Genomic DNA, 19,824 nt, shown 5'->3' with positions numbered 1-19,824 from the left:
ACATGTACATATATATAATTAAGGCTTTATAATTAATATATATATATATATATACTAGGGATACACTATATATCGGCCATCATATCATTATCGGCAGATATACGTTCGTTTTAATGTTATCGTTATCAGCCCAATAAGAAAATTTGGCCAATATTTTAAAGCCGCTTTGAATCGCTTGAAATATGATTGGAATCACTTAAATAAAGAAAATACAGTTCAGTGCAACATGCACAGCGCAACTCCGACATATAGGCTAATTAAAATTATAATTGGAACATTATAATTGTATGCTTGGGATATGGATTTTAATGGTGAGACTTTTGTTTTTGTAATCAGGCTGTCAAAAATTACATACAAATTTGGATTTAGATTTATCGGCCAATATATCAGTTAATGGCTTTCAAATATAAAGAATTATCGGTATCGGGCAATTTTTCATATCGGTGCATCCCTAATTTATACACACACACACACACACACTGTAAAAAATTACATGATCAATAAGTTATGACAACACATGTTTTTACATTGCTTTAACTCTTAACTGCTTATTTTGATAAGTTTGACTTTTAAGTTATACAAGATTAAACTAATTTTAAGCAATTTTCATGTAATTTAAGTTGAAATGACTCAACATCCAAGTTAATTGCACTTAAAAATTTAAGGGACTAACTTTTTTTTTACAGTGATATTTGTAAATCTGCCCGTAAAAAAAAATTGGAAAAGACTAGCTTAGTATATTGTTTTTATTTTTTAGTTACAGAACAATTAGTTTATGATATCAGTTGTAGAATATTAATTTGCCTTGTAAGCAAACACAGTGCATTCAAGTAAATACATTCATACATTAATACATTCAAGAGGAACTGTAAATCCTGTTATTGACAATTGAACAAATTATTATTATTATTTTGGGGACTAATTACCAAAAACTAAAGTGAAGGAAAAGTTTAATCTGGTATTGATCTATATAGTAAATCACCACCTGATGGTGCTATTGGATCTCATGAATTTACTAAATGCAAAAAAACACTTAGCAAAATAATCAATAAAATAGGTTAAATCAAAAGTCAGCATCTGACATTCTAAATGATGTCTCATAGACCTTGTCAATGAAAAATGCCAATTCACAAGATAAATATTCCAACAAAGACCAAAATGTTGATTGATAAAGGGAAGCAGCTCAGCTGTTCACAGAGTTTACGAAGAGTTCAGTGGCCTTCGATCAGAGACACATGGTGACGCGTAGTCAGAGGGTTCAGGCCTTCATTTGCCTATAAATGCCACATTTCCATTGTGCACAGTTAAAGAGGAAATATAGCATTTCAGTTTTATCAAAAATGAGGAAAAATGTAGCACCAGTGACAGGTTTGTGATCTCAAAGACAAACATGAGACCATAGACTGAGTTAAAAAACGATCTATAGCATCAGCCATAAGATACTCAAATAATTCAATATAAAATCAGCAATAATGGCTGAAGGAAAGAGAGCCTAAAGAACCATTGCAAACGATACTTTTCACTCAAATAAATTTAGGTCGTTACTGAATTCAGTGTGGGAGCTAATTTTAACATTATTGACGTTGAATCAAGTTGATGCTGAATGACATTACCTTGAATCAAGATAATTCACTGACTTTTCCTCCAGACATATTTTAATACACCCACTTTACCACCTTCTTCTGCGTATAAGCAGCCAGGAAATGGAAATAACTGTGTGACAAAGCAGGGGTACTGCATGACATCAAATGAATGTAATATAACTATATCTAAACAAAACATCCGTTTGTGAATCAAATACACATTACAGCTTCATCAAAGTGAATATTCAGTGGTGGAAGAGATATTTCCATGAACTAACCCCTCTAGACCCAAGAACAGGAGCAACTGAATGCTTGCAACTCATATTTTCCAGCTGTGGGTGTTAAATGCAGTTCAGGGACTGAACCAGACGCTCATGTTGCAGGTCACAGTCAACATAATCATTCACACAAAACGCTTTGTTTTTTGCAAATGAAGTATTTCGTAATTTCCCACAAAACGATTTGGGTACATGTTTTGAAATTGAAGCATATACAAAAATTGCACAATTTAACCGGGTTTACTTTATTATTTTTTTTAAGTTAAAAACAGTGCAATTGTCAATAGTTTTATATATATAGATGTTTATGGTTAAATTAAAATGATAAAAATAGCTGGTATTATCAATCAAAATGCTAAATCTAAATGTTGATTTTAAATCTGCATTTAAATAATCTAAATATTTAGCTGGGTAGCATCATTATGGCAAATGAAGCTCTGAGCCAAAAGATGTGACTATATGACTATAATAAAATGTTTATTACTGCATATAATTATTTTCTATTGTAAACTTGGTTGTGTGTGTTATCATTTCTGCTTGCAAAGTTAGCAGTCATGCACTGTAAAAAAAAAATTAAAAAAATATGATCAATAAGTTATGACAACATATGTGACCCAGGATCACAAAACCAGTCACAAGTAGTACGGGTAAATTTGTGGCAATCAGCCAACAATACATTGTATGTAACCAAAATTATCGATTTTTCTAAGAAATCATTCGGTTATTAAGTAAAGATCATATTCCATGAATATATTTTGTAAATTTCCTACCGTAAATACATAAAACATTTATTTTTGTGAGTGAATGCAGCACAATCGCGAACATAAATGCACAACTTTAAAGGTGATTTTCTCAATGTTTCGATTTTTTTGCACCCTCAGATATAATATACGAAATATTGTCGTATCCTAACAAACCATACATCATTGGAAAGCGTATTTATTCAGTTTTCAGATGATATATAAATCTCAAAATTGCAATTTTCAACTTTGTTTTATAAATTCTACAAGTTTCAACTCATTTTTAAGTCAGTTTAATGTGATTTAAGTTGACATGACTTAAACATTCAAGTTGATTGTACTTAAATTTAAGGCAGCAACTTTTTTTTACAGTGTGATAGCAAGTGCACTGCTCATACAATGATTTTTGCTTGTGTTACTTAGAAGTGTGACTGGCAAAGGTTAATTGGCAAGTGTGTAATCCCCACTAAGTGACTTTTCTAACACTGATTCTGAATTATGATAAATGACTTAAGAGTTTAAGTATGACGCGGAACTGGCCAGTTTTAGAAAATGAAGGCAAATATATATCATTGTTTTATTAAACAATGTTAGTGTGCATAATGTCCAAATGCTTATAGTCTAGGCTACATCATTCTGAGTGGGCGAGGATGAATTATAATATATCAAGAAATATTGTGTGTTTTTTTTTTTCATGAAGGGGCTGTACTTCCCCTATTTGTCACAACAATCATTAACAGGAAGTCTATGGGGAAGTGGATGTCATTCTTTCTTTTCATACAGTGCTCAGGCGAATCCGGGGTGTTGGTTTTTTTAAGCATTTATGAAAATGTTGGTAAAATTTTGAGTAATTCTTCCACGTAAAACTGGGTGAATCAGTCACTGTCTTTTTTTGGTGTCTTTTATCCTTTGATTTATTTTTTTTGATTTGACACCAGTCTCCTCGTGTTCTGGGTGGACATAGCGTCAGACACAGTGTGAACCCACTGTGAGAGTGGCAACATTTTTTCAATGCTTGAAGATATCAGAGATTTGATATTCATAAGCAAGTGTAGTAAATTTGGAACAATGAGTTTCGATGGTATTCCATCCAAATCGGAGGTTCTGAGCTGGGATCCACAACGGTTAGCAGACTTTCTGAAGAGAGTAAGTTGCTTTCTCTTTTCATCTTTCAATGTCAAAACACATGAATTGAAACTAAAAAAAACTGTTGTAATTATTATTGCTATGTTTATTTTATAGACCTTCAGCACACATACTTATGAATTTAACACCAATTTAAAAAACTGAGAAATGAGAGACATTTGTTACAGCACCAATGAACCTAAAAATGGCATTGAATGTACTTTGATAGACCTATATTTGATATTAAATGATATTTAATATTACATTATGTTGATATGTGTATATGTGTGCGACCCATATTCATCTGACATAATTTCTTTTTCATTTTCTTTAGCGGAATCTAACTGGATGTGATAAGGTCATAACACGATATAACATCAGTGGGCAAAGGTTTCTGGTAAGTACCATTTAAAATTCGGTCCATTGGTTTTACTGGGTAACAGCCCAAATTTTGCATTTAGAAAGCAGAAATTACCATTTTTAGCCTACATGTCATCATTTTGTGTGTCATCATAATTCAGTATATTTTTGTTTCCTATGCAGTGTGATTTTTTTAATTTATTTTTTAATTTGTAAAATTCAGAGTTTTAATTTATATTTTAATTTTTATTTATTTTATAAATAGTTATATTCTTTGTGGAGCACAGACCAAAATTACCCATATGTTTGTGGTCTGACTAAGTGTAGCATCATTGTTTCCCTTGATCCAACAATTCCGGAACTGCTGTTATTAGAATCTAAAACTAACAAGAAATGTTAGAACTCCTAATCAGTCCGAATTAGAAAAAAAAGAAAGAAAAAAACGTTATAAATGAAGGTGCTATAAATGTTACAGTATACACACACACACACACACACACACACACACACTGTATATACACTGTAAAAAAAGTATTGTTGATTTAACTTAAAGTTAACTTAACTTAACATTTTTGAGTTCATTGAAACTGAGTTCAATTTCAAATTGAAATTTGAGTTAATACAATGGAGATTGGTTTGATCAACAGAAACTCAACATATTATGTTATCTGAACCACATTAATTATCTTTGATTTGACCAAAGAAAAAATGATGTGAAATCTATTTTTTTTTTACATTGTGTGTGTAAAAAAAAAAGTATTTTCATGATTTATCACATATTTTCTTTTCTTTTTTCTTTTGTACACACACACACACACACACACACACACACATATGCATTTAACATTAAAAATTTAGAATTTAAAATCAAGCTGTATTTTTATTTTAGAGTATGACTGAAAATGACCTTCAAAAGTTCCCTAAGCTTCATGCACCGTAAGTACTGAATGCATTTTTCTGCTTATTTTGTGTTTTTGTCATTCTTTTTTCTTATTCTGGGTAAATCGCTAATACTTTAGACAACTGTAGAATTTATATGGCATAAAGTGTAGCATAATTTATCATAGCCACAGTATTCAAAGACATACTTTTTATTTATTTATTTCAAAAACCAATCAACTGTGCAGTGTACAAACAGGTAGAAGCATGCAAGAACGCCATCGGTGACATAGTGACATTGAAAAGGAAATACTGCACAGGAAAGATAAACCAGAGAAGCAGATGTGGCAGGAACCTTTGCGTTGATGCAGAAACTCTTATGTGTCTTAGAGCATGTTTGGTGCGAAATGGTTACGTTTCACACCTCAATAACACTTAAATATTAAATGTAATTGACTTTTCCCCAAAAGCAAATTTGGCATTAGATACGCCACAGTGACTTAATGGTAATATGATTATTGTTAGTTTATTGAGTAGTGTCAGGTGCACAGAAAAGAGGACAAAATGATGTCTTTGTTACCACATCCTGCCTGCATGGGCTGAACCCTCAGTCGGTTCATAAAGAAATAATTACATGCTTTTCTGTCTCCTAAAACGCCTACTAATCAATAACATGCCAGCAGTGTTAGTTGCACTTTGAGGATCTGAAACTGGTGTTTCCTTATATTTTTAGGCTTATCTCCAAGATTTGTCAGGAAATCAACAAAGAGAAGAAAAGATTCTTTCCACCGATTCCAGCAATAAGGCCAGTACTCTACCATCACAATTCTTGTGTTATATCTGAGATATAATATACACTACCATTCAAAGTTTGGGGTTGGTAATATTTTTTTATGTTTTTGAAATAAATCTCTCATGCTCATTAAGGCTGCAATATTTGATCAAAAACAGAGTGAAAACAGTAATGTTGTGAAGTATTATTACAATCCAGCATCATTACGCCAGTCTTCAGCGTCACATGATCCTTCAGAAATCATTCTAATATGCTGATTTGCTGCTCAAGAAACATTTCTTATTATTATCAATGTGGAAAACATTGTGCAGCTTAATAGTTTTGTGAATACCCTGCTACAATTTTCTTTTGTGAATAGAAAGTTCAAAAGACCAGCATTTTTGAAAAATTACAACATTATAAATGTCTTTATTGTTTAGATCAATTTAATGCATCCTTACTGAATAAAAGTAATAACTTCATGATTTACTTGCTCTCATGTGGTTTCAAACCCATATAACTTTCTTTCTTCTGCGGAACATAAAAGAAGAATGTTTTGAAGAATGTTATTTGAGAAACTCTTTTTTTGCTCGTACATTTGAACAATGAACCCCGTTGGCTTTCATTATATGAACAAAAAAAATAATCACTGAGACATTTTTCATAAAAAGTCCACATGAGGATGAATAAATCAATGGAATGAAGTCATCATATAACTACCACATAGTGCATCTGCTGTCAGTACGCGACTAACTATCCTTATTGTTTTGTAAATAGGCCATCACAACCAGTTCCCAGCTTCCCACAACCACCAGGTATGATACAAAATAGAATATATTCAAGTTTGCTTTTAAAGATGTTGTCTAGAAGTCACCTGCTCTTACTATTTTCAGTTGACCAATATGAGGATCAAGCGTGGGACCCAGAAGAGTTTGTAAGTCTCTTATGTGTGTCTCAAACTGTTTTGAAGTGATCAGCATCATATCTGACGGGCAGAACACATGTATTCTCTCCTCCATTAAGGACAGTGAAGACGACTACGAGGATCCTAACGAGGATAATATTTCAGAAGGTGATGCTAGCGGAGGAGACTATGAGTCCCCAGAGGAGGGGTCAGACAGTGATAATGGCTATGAGCCTCCTCCATCCGAGCCAAAAGAAGACACGGCCCAGATCTGTCCCGCTAAACCCATGGAAAACAGCGAATATATTGGTACGCAAAAGTGGACACTTTTCCATCCTATTGCTGTCTCAGTCCTTTGGAAAAGTCATGATGGGATTCCTTGATTTATCAGATAATAACCGCACACGTGGGGTGAGCAGGAGCCAACCGCCCGTGCCTCCGGAGCGCCCGGGCCCCGGACCCTCTCTCCCTCATGTGGAGCGGCCAAGTGTGAGTCCATCATATTTCCAAACAGTATGTGTCCCACTTTGTCTATAATTTTCCCTTTGTGAGTCTATAAACAATAAAATCTTTATTCAATATTAGGTTGGACAACATGTGAGAGAAGAGCGGCCCCTAAAAAGACCCCCAGGTAAGAGAGTATGTTTGTTCTGAGTGACAGCTAATCTGGGTGGGACGCTGTTGATCTGATCCACCTTTCCCCCCCGTCCCATGCTCTTGTAGCACCTGCTGTAGACCGCAGCAAAAAGCCAGGAACTCTGGACAGAAGCCACCCTCCTCCTGTAGCAGGTCACTGCACTCGCACATTTATATCTTAATGCTTTTTTAGCAGATAATAATTCAGTAATAATGCAATTCAGATTACCTAAAGGCTAAAGGGAAGTCCTTGACTGTATTGTGTCCTCACAGGTGGAAGGGGCACTAGCTCATTGGACAGAGTAAGTTTGATTTGTCCTACCTCCACATAGAAGCTGCCCAAAATCTGCTTTAATTTCCCACTTTTTTTCATATCACCAACTTGCATTTACCAATCACTAATTAATTAATCAATATACTACATTAGAATTAATATATATTTTAAGAATCAATATTAGTAGCTACATATATACATACATATATATGTAGCATTATTTAGTCTAGGCCTATATGCTTAAAATATAAATGACATTTTTCCCCCCTAAAATAGTCTTAGAATTTTAAAATTCCATTTTGACTAAAAACAATAATAATTTATGTTTTAATATCTCTCTAATAATTTATTTCTTCTGCAGGCTGTCCAACCGCCAAGAGGGTATGATTTCATTTAATTGAATTTTTGTTTAATAGTATACTGCATGTGCAGCTTTAGTATGACAATATTTAGAGTCATAATTTACCATTATTTAACCCTCATGTGGTTCTCAATGGTGTTAAACCCTCATGTGGTGTAAACCCTCAAGATTATACTAGTTAATGTTATCGCTTTGGACTGAAACTTGGTGACTTTTTTCACAAATGGTATAAATACTTCTGAAATGTTTTGTGACACTTTTCTTAATTTTTTAGGGGGGGTTTTGTCACCTTGTCACTTTTGTGGTGTTCTATAAATCTCTCATTATACTATATTTTCACCCAATATTGGATTCAATCTTTTTGTCAACTTGTTCTCTTTCAGTTAGGACTGGTTTTATATTTCTATTTGCATCTGATTAATCGTAGGCCTCATTTATTTGAGAGTAGGCATCTCATTTTTTGAGTAAAAAAAACATTATTTTTTAATAATTTTGGAAATATTAAATAAAATCTGAAGAAAATTGGCACTGTTGATCACACTAGTCTACTTTAATTTTTCACCAGGAATTTTGTTTTGAAAAACTTTTATTTTGTACAATATGGCACAGAGTTACACTTGTGGTGTTACCATTGGGCCATTGAGGGCCATTGTGGGCCATTGTTTCAATGGGCCATTGAAAGTGAATGGGAGAGACCAATGCAATCAATGAATGGAACAACACAAAATATGTATCATTTTAAAGCTTAGAATCTCAGCTTTTTAATGCATCTAATCACTTTGATCAAATCCTAACGAGTGCTGAGTTATCACTCTAAAACAGAGTGTACCCCCCCCGCAGGCGCCACCTAGCTGCGAAATTAATAATCATAATATTTTTAAAAAATATTACCTTGATCAACTTAAAATAGGTGTCATTTGAAAGCTTAGAGTCTGAAATTTACAATGAATGTAGCCAATTTGATAAACTCCTAAGTAGTGCAGAGTTATTTGCCGATAAATAGAAAAAACAAAAAAAAACAATTTATAAAGGTACTTTTTTGTATTGCATTCAGCAATATGTCAAATACATCATACAGCTCAGATAGTCATGTGTCATATGTCATTTGAAAGGTCTTAATGAGTAGAATACAACAAGCATAATGGTTTCAGGCTTTTTACTAAACTTGAGCGAGGTTTTTGTAAAAGAAGCCCTTCAAGAGACCCATGTGTAAACCATAAATGGATGCTGAATTTTAGACACATTTCCGCTCGTAACTTCATGAAACATGCTCCGATTGTGGAAAATGACACATCATTATTTAAAGCAGATGCTTACAATTAAAATGAGTCCTCAACATAATCCATCACTCAGAACTAAAGATATTCCTCATTGAGTTCTAACACAAAAGAAATTCACGGACACACGTAGCCAAGCAAGGTAGCTTAGACTTGGCCTTTTTACTCGTATCTTCATGAAACATAGATTGATCATGAAAAATGGCACATTGTTATTTACAGCAGGAGCTCACGATTAAAAAGAGCCCAAACTCATATATTCCATCAATCAGATCTAAAGATATTCCTCATGGCGTTCTAACACAGAGAATACCACAGACGCACCTAGCCAAGTATATACTCATGAAGCACTCGCGTTTGATTTTCGCTCATAACTTCACGAAGCATGCACATATCGTAGAAAACTGTACATCATTATTTTCAGCAGACTATCACGACTAAAAAGAGCCCAAACTCAGCATAATCCATCACTCAGATCTAAAGATATTCCTAATGGAGTTGTAACACACGAACCTTAACAGGCGCAACCAGAGCCTTGAATATAGATGTAGCCTAGCACTTATGTCGCGTTTTAACTCATAACTCAATGAAGTATGCATAAATTGTGGAAAATGACGCATCATTATTTACATGAGATTGTTAAGATTAAAAAGAGCCCAAACTCACCATAATCCATCACTCAGATCTAAAGATATTCCTCATGGACTTCTAACACATGTCTCTCCCATTCACTTTCAATGGCTAATTGAAACAATGGCCCTCAATGGCCCAGTGGAACACCACAAGTGTAACTCTGTGCCATTTTGTACATAATAAAAGTTTTTCAAAACAAAATTCCTAGTGAAAAATTAAAGTAGACTAGTGTGATCAACCGTGCCAATTTTCTTCAGATTTTATTTTATTTTTCCAAAATTATTCAAAAATAATGTTTTTTTTACTCAAAAATTGAGATGCCTACTCTCAAATAAATGAGGCCTACAAGAAATCAGATGCAAATAGAAATATAAAACCAGTCCTAATTGGAAGAGAACAAGTGGACAAAAAGATTGAATCCAATATTGGGTGATAATATTGCATTACGAGTGATTTATAAGCTATTTTTTGTAGTCTGGTCATTTTTGACCGGGAACACCACAAGAGTGACAATATGCCATTTTGTGTCATATTGTACAAAATAAAAGTTTGACAAAAAGATTGAATCCAATATTGGGTGAAAATATAGTATAATGAGAGATTTATAAGCTATTTTTTATAGTCTGGACATTTTTGTCCGGGAACACCACAGGGGTAATTGGGTTGTGAACACCACACAAGGGTTAAGATCTCTTATTGGTTTGTTTACTTTAGTCTATAGCATAGTCAAATTGAAATTACTGAATGACTGCAATTACATCTGTGCACATAGAATATGCTGTTTATAGGTCACCATGATTTTGCCAAGTAAGACATATTTTGTTGATCCTGGAAAAACATTCCTGTCCAAAAACAAGCACCTAACCCTTGTTGTAACCCTAATTTTGACATAAACTGTCAACTTGAGCCTCAAATCTGCTTGGTTGATTGATGTTGAAGATGTTGATCCAGGAACATGTTCTACTTGGTGAAATCACTTTCATAGTAGCAGTCAATTACTAAATCGCTGTTTTAAGTATGATAGGTTTGTCATCCTTTTTTCAGGATGTCACATGCTTTTTATCCTACAGCATTGCTGCTGCTCCTCTCAGACTCCCTGCAGTGGAGTTGCCAGGAGACCCAATGAGAATTCCCAAACCCTTACTTCCTCCATCAGGGGTGCGCAGAAGTGCCTCCTCTGTAACACCAGGCTACTCTCAAAACAGGTCAGATTCAAGAATGTAACACTGCACCATTCGATTCACTGAGCTGCCAGTGTAACCTGTATTTCTTTTTCCAACAGGCATCTTGACTACAGAAACGAGGTACACATAAAGCACACACACACATACAGTCCTAATTGTTTGTGCAATTCACATAATATAGCAATTCACTCACTTAATTTGACTGGGGGGGGGGTTCTCTTCAACAGTCTCACGATGACAGTAAGTCATTTTCTTATTTTGTGTATTTGCATATTTTGATGACACAATTAATTAGAAAGCACACAAACGCCCAATGTTTGAATACTCTGATTTTCCAGCTGTCAGGCACAGCTCCAACACGTTTCCACTGCATGCCAGGAATCCATCGCCAAGACCGCCAGGAACCCACGGACAGCCTTTTCAAACAGACACGTGTGTATTCAAATGAGAACACCGTCTGTGGGTGGTCAGACTTGATACTACTCAAGGATATGTGGCCAAATTAATACTGATGTTCAAAAACATGAGTTAAAGGTGCAGATACTCCACTATATCTGACTATATCTCTGTCACATTTCACACAGTGTTAGCCCCAGTCGATCACTACCGGCAAAAATGCAGGAGGGTAAGCACGGATTTCACTAGTTTGATTTATCTTATTATATATTCAATGAAAATAACTAGATACACCTTTTATTCTGTTGAATGAAAGCAATGAACGATCACTGGAGAAGTGGAAGAGCACCACCACCACCACAAACAGACATGGGCGGCATGCAGGTACAGTACTTTAAAGTGCTTGAGCTACTGACAAGGGTTGCCAGGTCTGCACAACAAAACCCGCCCAATCCAACTGGTAAATCGTGACATAGGGAATCCTGTTTCCGGGTCAAGCCTCCATTCGTTTCAATTGAGGGTGAATTCCAAACAGCGTTTTTTCACCCTTGAAGGGCACCTCGGGAAAGGGACGCCCTTTGTAGGAGCGTTCCAAACGAAAGTGAACAACTGAATCCCTTCACAAAGGGCCCTTCCACAAGTCTGTTAGCGAAGGTAACATGCGACAGGCACGGATTTAGAAAGCAGAGGCCCCATGCCACAAAATCTTGGAGGCCCCCCTCTCCCCTCTTAGGCTCATGGCCCAAACTAACACAGCATCTTAATTTTTAGAAACAGTAAAAGGAAGCTGTGGGTTTTTCTTTACTTTAAAACCACTTTGTCCAACTCCATTTCTTGTAATGTTAACTGTGACAGCAAAGGAGATCTATAAATGCACTGTTAGACATTTTATCGTATTTTTGCGGTAACTTACTGGCAGCACTATTGCCAGTAAGTTACTGTAAATTCCCCTTCACAGTAGCTTACCTGTAAAATATGTTTTACGGTATGATGCCCTTACCGCAATTTAATTTTACAGTATGATGGTCTTACTGCAGTTTAATTTTACAGTAAGATGTCCTTACCGCAATTTAATTTTACAGTATGATGCCCTTACCGCAAGTTAATTTTACAGTAGGATGCCCTTACCGCAAGTTAATTTTACAGTAAGATGCCCATACCGCAATTTCATTTTACAGTATTATGCCCTTACTGTGACTTATTTTTACATTGTAAAACAGTACTATTTTATTATTTATATTTTACATGAATGCTATTGAATTTAATAAATTCCAAAAAAGTGACTTGAGTCCATGTACATCAGCATATTCTTTATTCACTGTCACAATCAATTACATCCATTTTATTTTTTTATTGTGATGCAACATTAGGCAAGGCAGTTTTATTCATATAGCACATGTCATACACTTTGGCAATTAAAAGTGCTTTACACAGTAAGGAATTAAAATAATCACAAAATAAAAGAAAGGAAAATTAAAGCACCCCTATTATGGATTTTTGAAAATGACCTTTCATGTAGTGTGTAACAGCTCTAAGGCCTCGTTTGCACTGTAAGTGAAATGTAACCCTATTCCGATTTTTTGCATATGGGTATTTCCCAGAATTGGGGCCTATTTCTGTCCACAGGGTGTAATTCTATTAAAAACTAATTAAATCTAATATATTTTAGCACCACTAATTAGTATAAACAAAAACAAGCCTAGACTTTTTTTATGGCTGCTCTTACTAATTATTTTAACACATTTTATTGGTGTTTTGTGGTACATTATCTGTGTTCTGGTGTTGTCCGCCACCAGAGTTTTCTCATGTCGTGCCATATCTCAAACATTATTTATCACAAATTAATAAATAAAAAAATGCATATGAATTAAATGTTACCTGAACTAATAAACTACATGCACAGATTAAGCATATATATGCATTTTGTACTTTATTTTGCTTCATTTCTACCTGTCCCATGGTTTAGCCGTCATTACCAACACGCTCTGCATAAAGGCACTTTCCTACTTTTTTTTCATCAAAAGTTTATTTGGTAGCCATGGTAACCTAATATCATAATGGAGCACATGGATTTCAAGCTGCAAGACTGATGCCTTGATGTCCAGAAAAGTAAGTAAATCTACTCTTTATTCTTTGTGTTGGGCATGTACACTTATTATGCGTCATTACCATATGTGTTGTATTTCTGTATTTTTAAACATTTTTGGATTATTTTTTATCAATTTAATAGTTAAAATGGTGTACATTACATGTAGAAAGCTAGCTACACTTGCTTAGTCATCATCTTTGCTAGTAAGGCTAGTTTTTTGACAAAAATGTCATTACCAGCACAGTCATTACCAGCACATTACAGCTTGTGCTGGTAATGACAGGTTGTGGTGGTGATGACGGCAGATACATTAAACATACTGTTCTTTAAAGAATTTATGTTGAATACGTTATCTTAAATGAATTCATATACATTTACCAATCAAAAGTCACTATATTTTAAATTAAGTAATGCATTTGTTTTTAAAATACTAAATTAATTCATTATAATTGTTGTGTTTAGGTGTGACATGGCTCCAAAAGCAGCTGCCCAAAGGTCCAAATCATACAGAAAACGTCTAAAAGATAAGGGAGCTGGTGGGAGAGGAGACCAGGGTGGAGCCGGAGAGCCGACGAGACAGGGCGATGCAGAGTATCTGGAGGGACTTGGTGACGCAGATGGCTCTGGCGACTGAAGCGCAGGCGGGGATCCAGAAGGCCACGGTGAAGCCGGAGGGACCGAGGACCAAGGTGGAGCTGGAGGGAGAGAGGAGCTCAACGGAGCCAGAGGGACGAATGGACGAGGCAAAGCCAGAGGAGGGTAGTCCTGAGGCGAGGGCAGGGCAAGGAACGACCAAGGCAGAACCGGGGGGACGAGGGATCCCGGCGGAGCTTGTGGACTGATGGGCCACAGCGGAGTCTGGGTTGAGGGTCCACCGACCCTGATGGAGTGGGTGACAGGCAGACCGACGGCGACTCCACCTCCCCGAAGGTTGTTAGAGGAGCAGAGGGGCTGACTGGCAGTGGTGGAAGAAGGGTTGAGAGGAGGCAGATGGGAGGAGGTGGGAGAGGGAGGCTGGGTGGGAATTCAGATTCAGGCTCGGTGACAGAAGATTCAGACTCAACCGGACTGACGTGAAGCGTCTCTGGCTCGGCGGGCACGACGTGAACAGTCTCTGGCTCAGCGGGCTCGACGTGAAGATCAGGCTGGTCAGGCATGACGTGAAGATCAGACTGGTCAGGCATGACGTGAAGATTCTCAGGCTCGGTAGACATGACGTGAAGATTCTCAGGCTCGGCAGGACTGGCCTCTGGAAGGGCGGTCTCGGTTAGACGAGATCCATGAAGGGCGGTCTCGGCGGGACGAGTGGTCTCGGAGGGATGAAACTCTGGACTGGGAGTGGCCGCGGCCATCTTGGCTGAGGGCTCAGACGGTGAGGCGATGGCCTTCTTGGCTGAGGGCTCAGGCGGCGAGGCGGCAGCCATCTTGGCTGAGGGCTCAGACGGTGAGGCGATGGCCTTCTTGGCTGAGGGCTCAGGCGGCGAGGCGGCGGCCATCTTGGCTGAGGGCTCAGGCGGCGAGGTGGCGGCCATCTTGGCTGAGGGCTCAGACGGTGAAGCGTGAGGATTCCCTGGCTCTGGCTGTTTTCCTGATCAAAGGGGAGATCAATGGGACGGTTGAAAGTGGCCCCGATCAGGAACAAGGTCCTCAGGGTCTCGTCGTCGAGCAGGCTGGTAAATGCAAGATGACAGAAGTTCATTGTGAAACTCAAAAAATCAGTGCTCTCCTGAGCCACCGAAATAAACTGAGCTCCATCATCCATTTTGGAGGTCCGTAGTTCTGTCACGGTGTGGTGCAGGCAGAAGATGAGGAGACGAAAGTTCCAATACAAACTTTTACTTATAATAATATCCAACGGGCACTGACAGGCAGAAGGTTACACACACAAAAATAGGACTAATAGGACTAACACAAACAGAACACAACTGTGACAACCTGTTCTTAACTGCCCTCCTGTTTCATGTTTTTTTTTTTTTTTATTCAACATGGCTATGAAATTAAATATGAGATTAAATAGTATGTTTAGACTATAATTATACTGAACCAATCCTGTTCACAAGGAACACAGTTCATGTTTGGTCTTCCATAATCAGATTAAACTATGTTTTGATGTTTAAACAGATTACTAGCTGTTTTTTTTTTTTTGTTGTTGTTGTTTTTTTTGTTGGTCTGAAGTCACTTAGGCTCTTAAAGGGATACTCCACTTTTTTTGGAAATAGGCTCATTTTACAACTCCCCCAGAGTTAAACAGTTGAGTTTTACCGTTTTCGAATCCATTCAGCCAATCTCCGGGTCTGGCGGTATCACTTTTAGCATAGCTTAGCATAGAGCATTGATTATCTCTCATTCCTGCGTAATAATCAAGAAACTTTGCTGCCGTACCATGGGTCCAGCAGGCGTAATGATATGACGCAGCGCCTGAAAATAGTCGACCCTATAGTCTACCGAGCTGGGGACTATTTTCAGGCGCTGCGTTTTTTTTCCATCGGTCTTAGTACACGATGTAAATACAGAAGAGTCAAGTTTTAAATAGGAAAAATATTGAAACTCTTTGGCCATTTTTTTGAGAGAGATGCTAATGGTCTTGTCCGATTCAATGATCTATGCTAAGCTATGCTAAAAGTGGTACGCCAGACCCGGAGTTCGGCTGAATGAATTCGAAAATGGTAAAACTCAACTGTTTAACTCTGGGGGAGTTGTAAAATGAGCATATTTCCAAAAAAAGTGGAGTATCCCTTTAAATTACAATAGCTTATGATCAGTGATTTGTCATCACCACAACAAACTGTCATTACCAGAACTGCAGTGTCATCACCATCACCATACATATTTTTGCTAATAAATTATGTATAAATTACAAAAACATCCTACAATTATATATTTCTGACAATGTTGGACAGCCTAAATGATCACTGTATTAAAAAGTTTTGATATATGGCATTCACTTAAAATAAGCTTATATTCCAAGCCAGGGTAGATTGATGAATCAGAAATTTAGATACTTAAATGACTATAATTCATCTAGCAAGTAAAAATCAACAATCCCATTAAGTTCAAGATAAAATAGATTGTTATGTGAAACCACAAAATGGTTTAAAAGCACTGATTTATCATTTAAGTTTTATTTTTTACATATATTCGATGATGTGATGGTAATGACACATTTACTTGACATAGTTAAGAAAATGGCAAAAAATCATAAATTCCCTTATCTTATGGTCTCAACCAAGCTCATAACGTCGCTCCTGACTTAAGGACTGATAATTTGATGTATACCAATTAGTCAAATTTGGAATTTTAATTTTCAAAATTGCAGCAACCCAATTTGGCCCTTAATCTGAGAAATGCCCATATATGTGAGACAGATCGGATGTGTTCTATGACAGTGTAAACAGGAAAAAAAGGCATGCATTCGGATATTTCGAGATCGGTTTCAGGCCTCATTCATATGTGGAAATAAATCAGATATAAATCAGATATGTGCCAATGCGACTGTCATATCAACAGGCAGATCGGATTTTCTGAGGCATTAGGCAACGTCTCCACGGTTTAATGATGAGAGCAACCCCGACGAGCGTCTGCAAAGGGACGGATGGGCCTCGTTTACACTGCAGGTCTTGATGCCCAATTCTGATGTGTTGCCTATATCCGATTTTTTTTTTACCGTCCGTTTACACGTTCTATCAATTGTGACCCATATCCGATTCATGTATTTACACTTGACATACTATCTGAAATGCTGCACATGATTAAAGAGGGTTCTTGTACGGATGGACAAACGCGAAATATGCTCAATACCTGCAGTATAAACGAGGCCGAAAGAAAACATCCTGCAAAGATTTAAATCTGAAAGTGCACCGTATATAAAGTTATTTTCTTAACTTATTTTCTTATTCTTAAAATAAGAGTCGACAATGAAATGAATCGTTTTTCAAACGAGTCATAAGCCATTTCGTTGTGACGTCAAGACAAAACATTAGCATATTGCCGACACCAGGGAAAACTTGAAACCCTTCAAACACTACAGCTGATCCCTGTGGATGCTGGATATCGTTCATCGTTCATTACTGTGTTTAGTTTACGGTGTAGGAAGTCACAGCCAAAAAACTGATCTGATCATGATACTTTTTTGTGTGCAAATAAATTATTGTTTACACACAAACACACACACACACACTCATTAATTAATTTTATTTTAATTTAATAAATAAAAAATTAAAAGAAATTAAAAAAAAGGATGTCACACAGTTAGAGGGGTCTTGGAGGCCCCATGATTTTTCAGTAGTGTATTACAGCACACCATGAGTGTGTATCAGCACTGTTTGTTGTTTGCTATAATTGGTAGCCTATCTAATAGTGCGCTTGAACCCGGAAACGGTGACACGTGACGTCAGATTTAACAAGCGGATTGCTAATCAAAACTAGCCCAATCTAGGGTAAAAAAAAAAAAGAAAAAGAAAAAATCGACTACGAAAACTACCCGCAGCAATGGAGTAATAGTAGCCCAATTCTGCACTGTTGTGCTGACTGCTGCTGACAAACAATCACACCACTACAGACCGACCAGCGGATGGCGCCCTTGTATTTCCTTTGAGGTGATACTGGAATAACTGGAATATACTTTCTAGTACACTGGGGGAAAAAATGTGATATAGGATTTACTTTGAAACGATTTTCACTCAGAAATTGCTAGTAAATTTACCTAAATTGTGACCCCCCTGAATACACAAATTATGACAAACAAAGGCAAGTAACACACTGAATAAAACATGAAATTTTGAAGTGGAAAGACAGAAAAAGTAGGCCTATTTTCTTGTAAAACATCGGCTACTACAGTAATCTTTATTTACTACTTCAAAAAATATTTTTGTACAGTATATGGTGTTTTTTTTACTTCTCCAAGGTTCTAGTGAATTTTTTCTTACAGTATAGGCCTATAGTTAACAGCCTGCTCTATGTTACTATTAGGCATTTTGTGAAATGTTTGGTTTTAATTAATCATAATTGTGTCAAAAATTCAGAGAAAACAGACAAACATTTCTCATTAGTCTTTGTCAGCCCAAATATCTCATTATTTCTCCACAGGACATGGATCCAGCTTGGTATGTGGGTCAGATCTCCCGCGGTGAGGCAGAGAGCTGTCTGAGAAGAGTTAACAGGGTGAGGCTTTGCGTTCCTTCTCATTGGAATTGGGGAAAAAATATATCATTCTCAGGTTAACAAAGTTAATTTGTTGAAATGTGTCCCCTGTAAGGATGGGGCGTTCCTTGTGCGAGACAGCTCAAATCGATCCTCTAACCAGCCTTACACACTCGTGGTCCTGTACCAGGAAAAAGTTTACAACATTCAGATCCGCAGATTCCAAAATGGATTCATGCTAGGCACTGGGATGAAATCCTCAGAGGTATTCAAACTGTTGTTGTTTTTATGTCTGTAATTATAGCCACATGCTCAATGACCAAAGCTTGTAACACTGTTGATTGTCTCTGGCAGACTTTTGAGCGGGTTGGCGGCATTATCAACCAGCACAAACACACGCCACTCCTCCTTATTGATGCTAAGAACCGAGAATCAAGCCAACAGAAGCAGTGTGCTCTGATTTATCCAGCTGGATATTAAACATAGTAGGTTACATGACTAATTCACAGTAACTACTTTTGCTTTTTCATTTCATGATTTGAATTTTGTTTTTCAAATCAACACAATTCAAAATCTCTCAGGTATGTGTGTAACTGTAAAACATTGTAAAGTTTTTAAATGCATAGCTGCACATTGCATAGTACTGGATATCTGTTCATATAAACAAAAAGAGTAGCCTATTTTATCACTATTTTGACTGTTATTGTTACTTCTCAAACAAATCAGTCTTGTCACTTTTAATTTGAAATTTTCAAATTTGTTCCTGTTTATTTGTTGTTAAATTCGTATGATCATGAAATATGAAATGTATATTGACAAGACAATAAAGATTATAATTCTACACTGATTGAGGATTAGTTGCACCGTCAACAAGGATTATGTTTGTCGTTTATTTCTTTGAAATCATTCTGTTCACCTGCCATTAATAATTTGAAGACTCACTTTATAAAGGTGAAACGCAGGGCACTGTTTCCCCTAAATTATCTCACGTCTATCAAACTGTCTCCGAGCTGACAACACATCGGTGCGCAAAAGGGGATTCGGTTACAATGACTTTGGCATGAAACGTCAAAGCAACAGGCTACAATAACAATGCTGTTTGAGGAAGACTGGTGAAATTGTGTCACATTTATAAGTGACACAATAAGTGATAATTTACTTACATAATCAACTAGATACACTCAGTATGCGAAT

The 19,824-nt window shown here is 36.6% G+C and overlaps 1 protein-coding gene across 1 annotated transcript; it reads left to right on the top strand.

The window, feature by feature from the left end:
- The first annotated feature begins 3,324 nt into the window (after positions 1 to 3,324).
- lcp2a (lymphocyte cytosolic protein 2a) lies at positions 3,325 to 19,477 on the top strand. Its single transcript, XM_084136376.1, has 21 exons — positions 3,325 to 3,747; positions 4,061 to 4,123; positions 4,976 to 5,022; positions 5,699 to 5,770; positions 6,515 to 6,552; positions 6,631 to 6,671; positions 6,761 to 6,950; positions 7,033 to 7,130; positions 7,227 to 7,272; positions 7,365 to 7,430; positions 7,551 to 7,579; positions 7,913 to 7,932; positions 10,893 to 11,027; positions 11,105 to 11,126; positions 11,234 to 11,246; positions 11,345 to 11,438; positions 11,591 to 11,631; positions 11,719 to 11,786; positions 18,577 to 18,651; positions 18,746 to 18,895; positions 18,985 to 19,477. Exons 1-21 carry the CDS (start codon positions 3,613 to 3,615, stop codon positions 19,108 to 19,110), a joined length of 1,569 nt encoding a protein of 522 aa, XP_083992502.1. The 5' UTR covers positions 3,325 to 3,612; the 3' UTR covers positions 19,111 to 19,477.
- The last annotated feature ends 347 nt before the right edge of the window (positions 19,478 to 19,824 follow it).

The sequence above is a fragment of the Abramis brama genome (assembly GCF_963993115.1).
Source record: "Abramis brama genome assembly, chromosome: 15".
NCBI lineage: Eukaryota > Metazoa > Chordata > Actinopteri > Cypriniformes > Leuciscidae > Abramis > Abramis brama.
Note: the sequence above shows the minus strand (reverse complement) of the source record. Positions and strands in the feature narration are given on the sequence as shown.

Excerpts from the sequence above, each read along its gene's own strand:
- lcp2a (XM_084136376.1), top strand. The coding sequence starts at position 3,613 with ATGCTTGAAGATATCAGAGATTTGATATTCATAAGCAAGTGTAGTAAA. Across the intron at positions 6,553-6,630 it reads CAGCTTCCCACAACCACCAG|TTGACCAATATGAGGATCAA; the intron begins GTATGATACAAA and ends TACTATTTTCAG. Across the intron at positions 7,273-7,364 it reads GCCCCTAAAAAGACCCCCAG|CACCTGCTGTAGACCGCAGC; the intron begins GTAAGAGAGTAT and ends ATGCTCTTGTAG.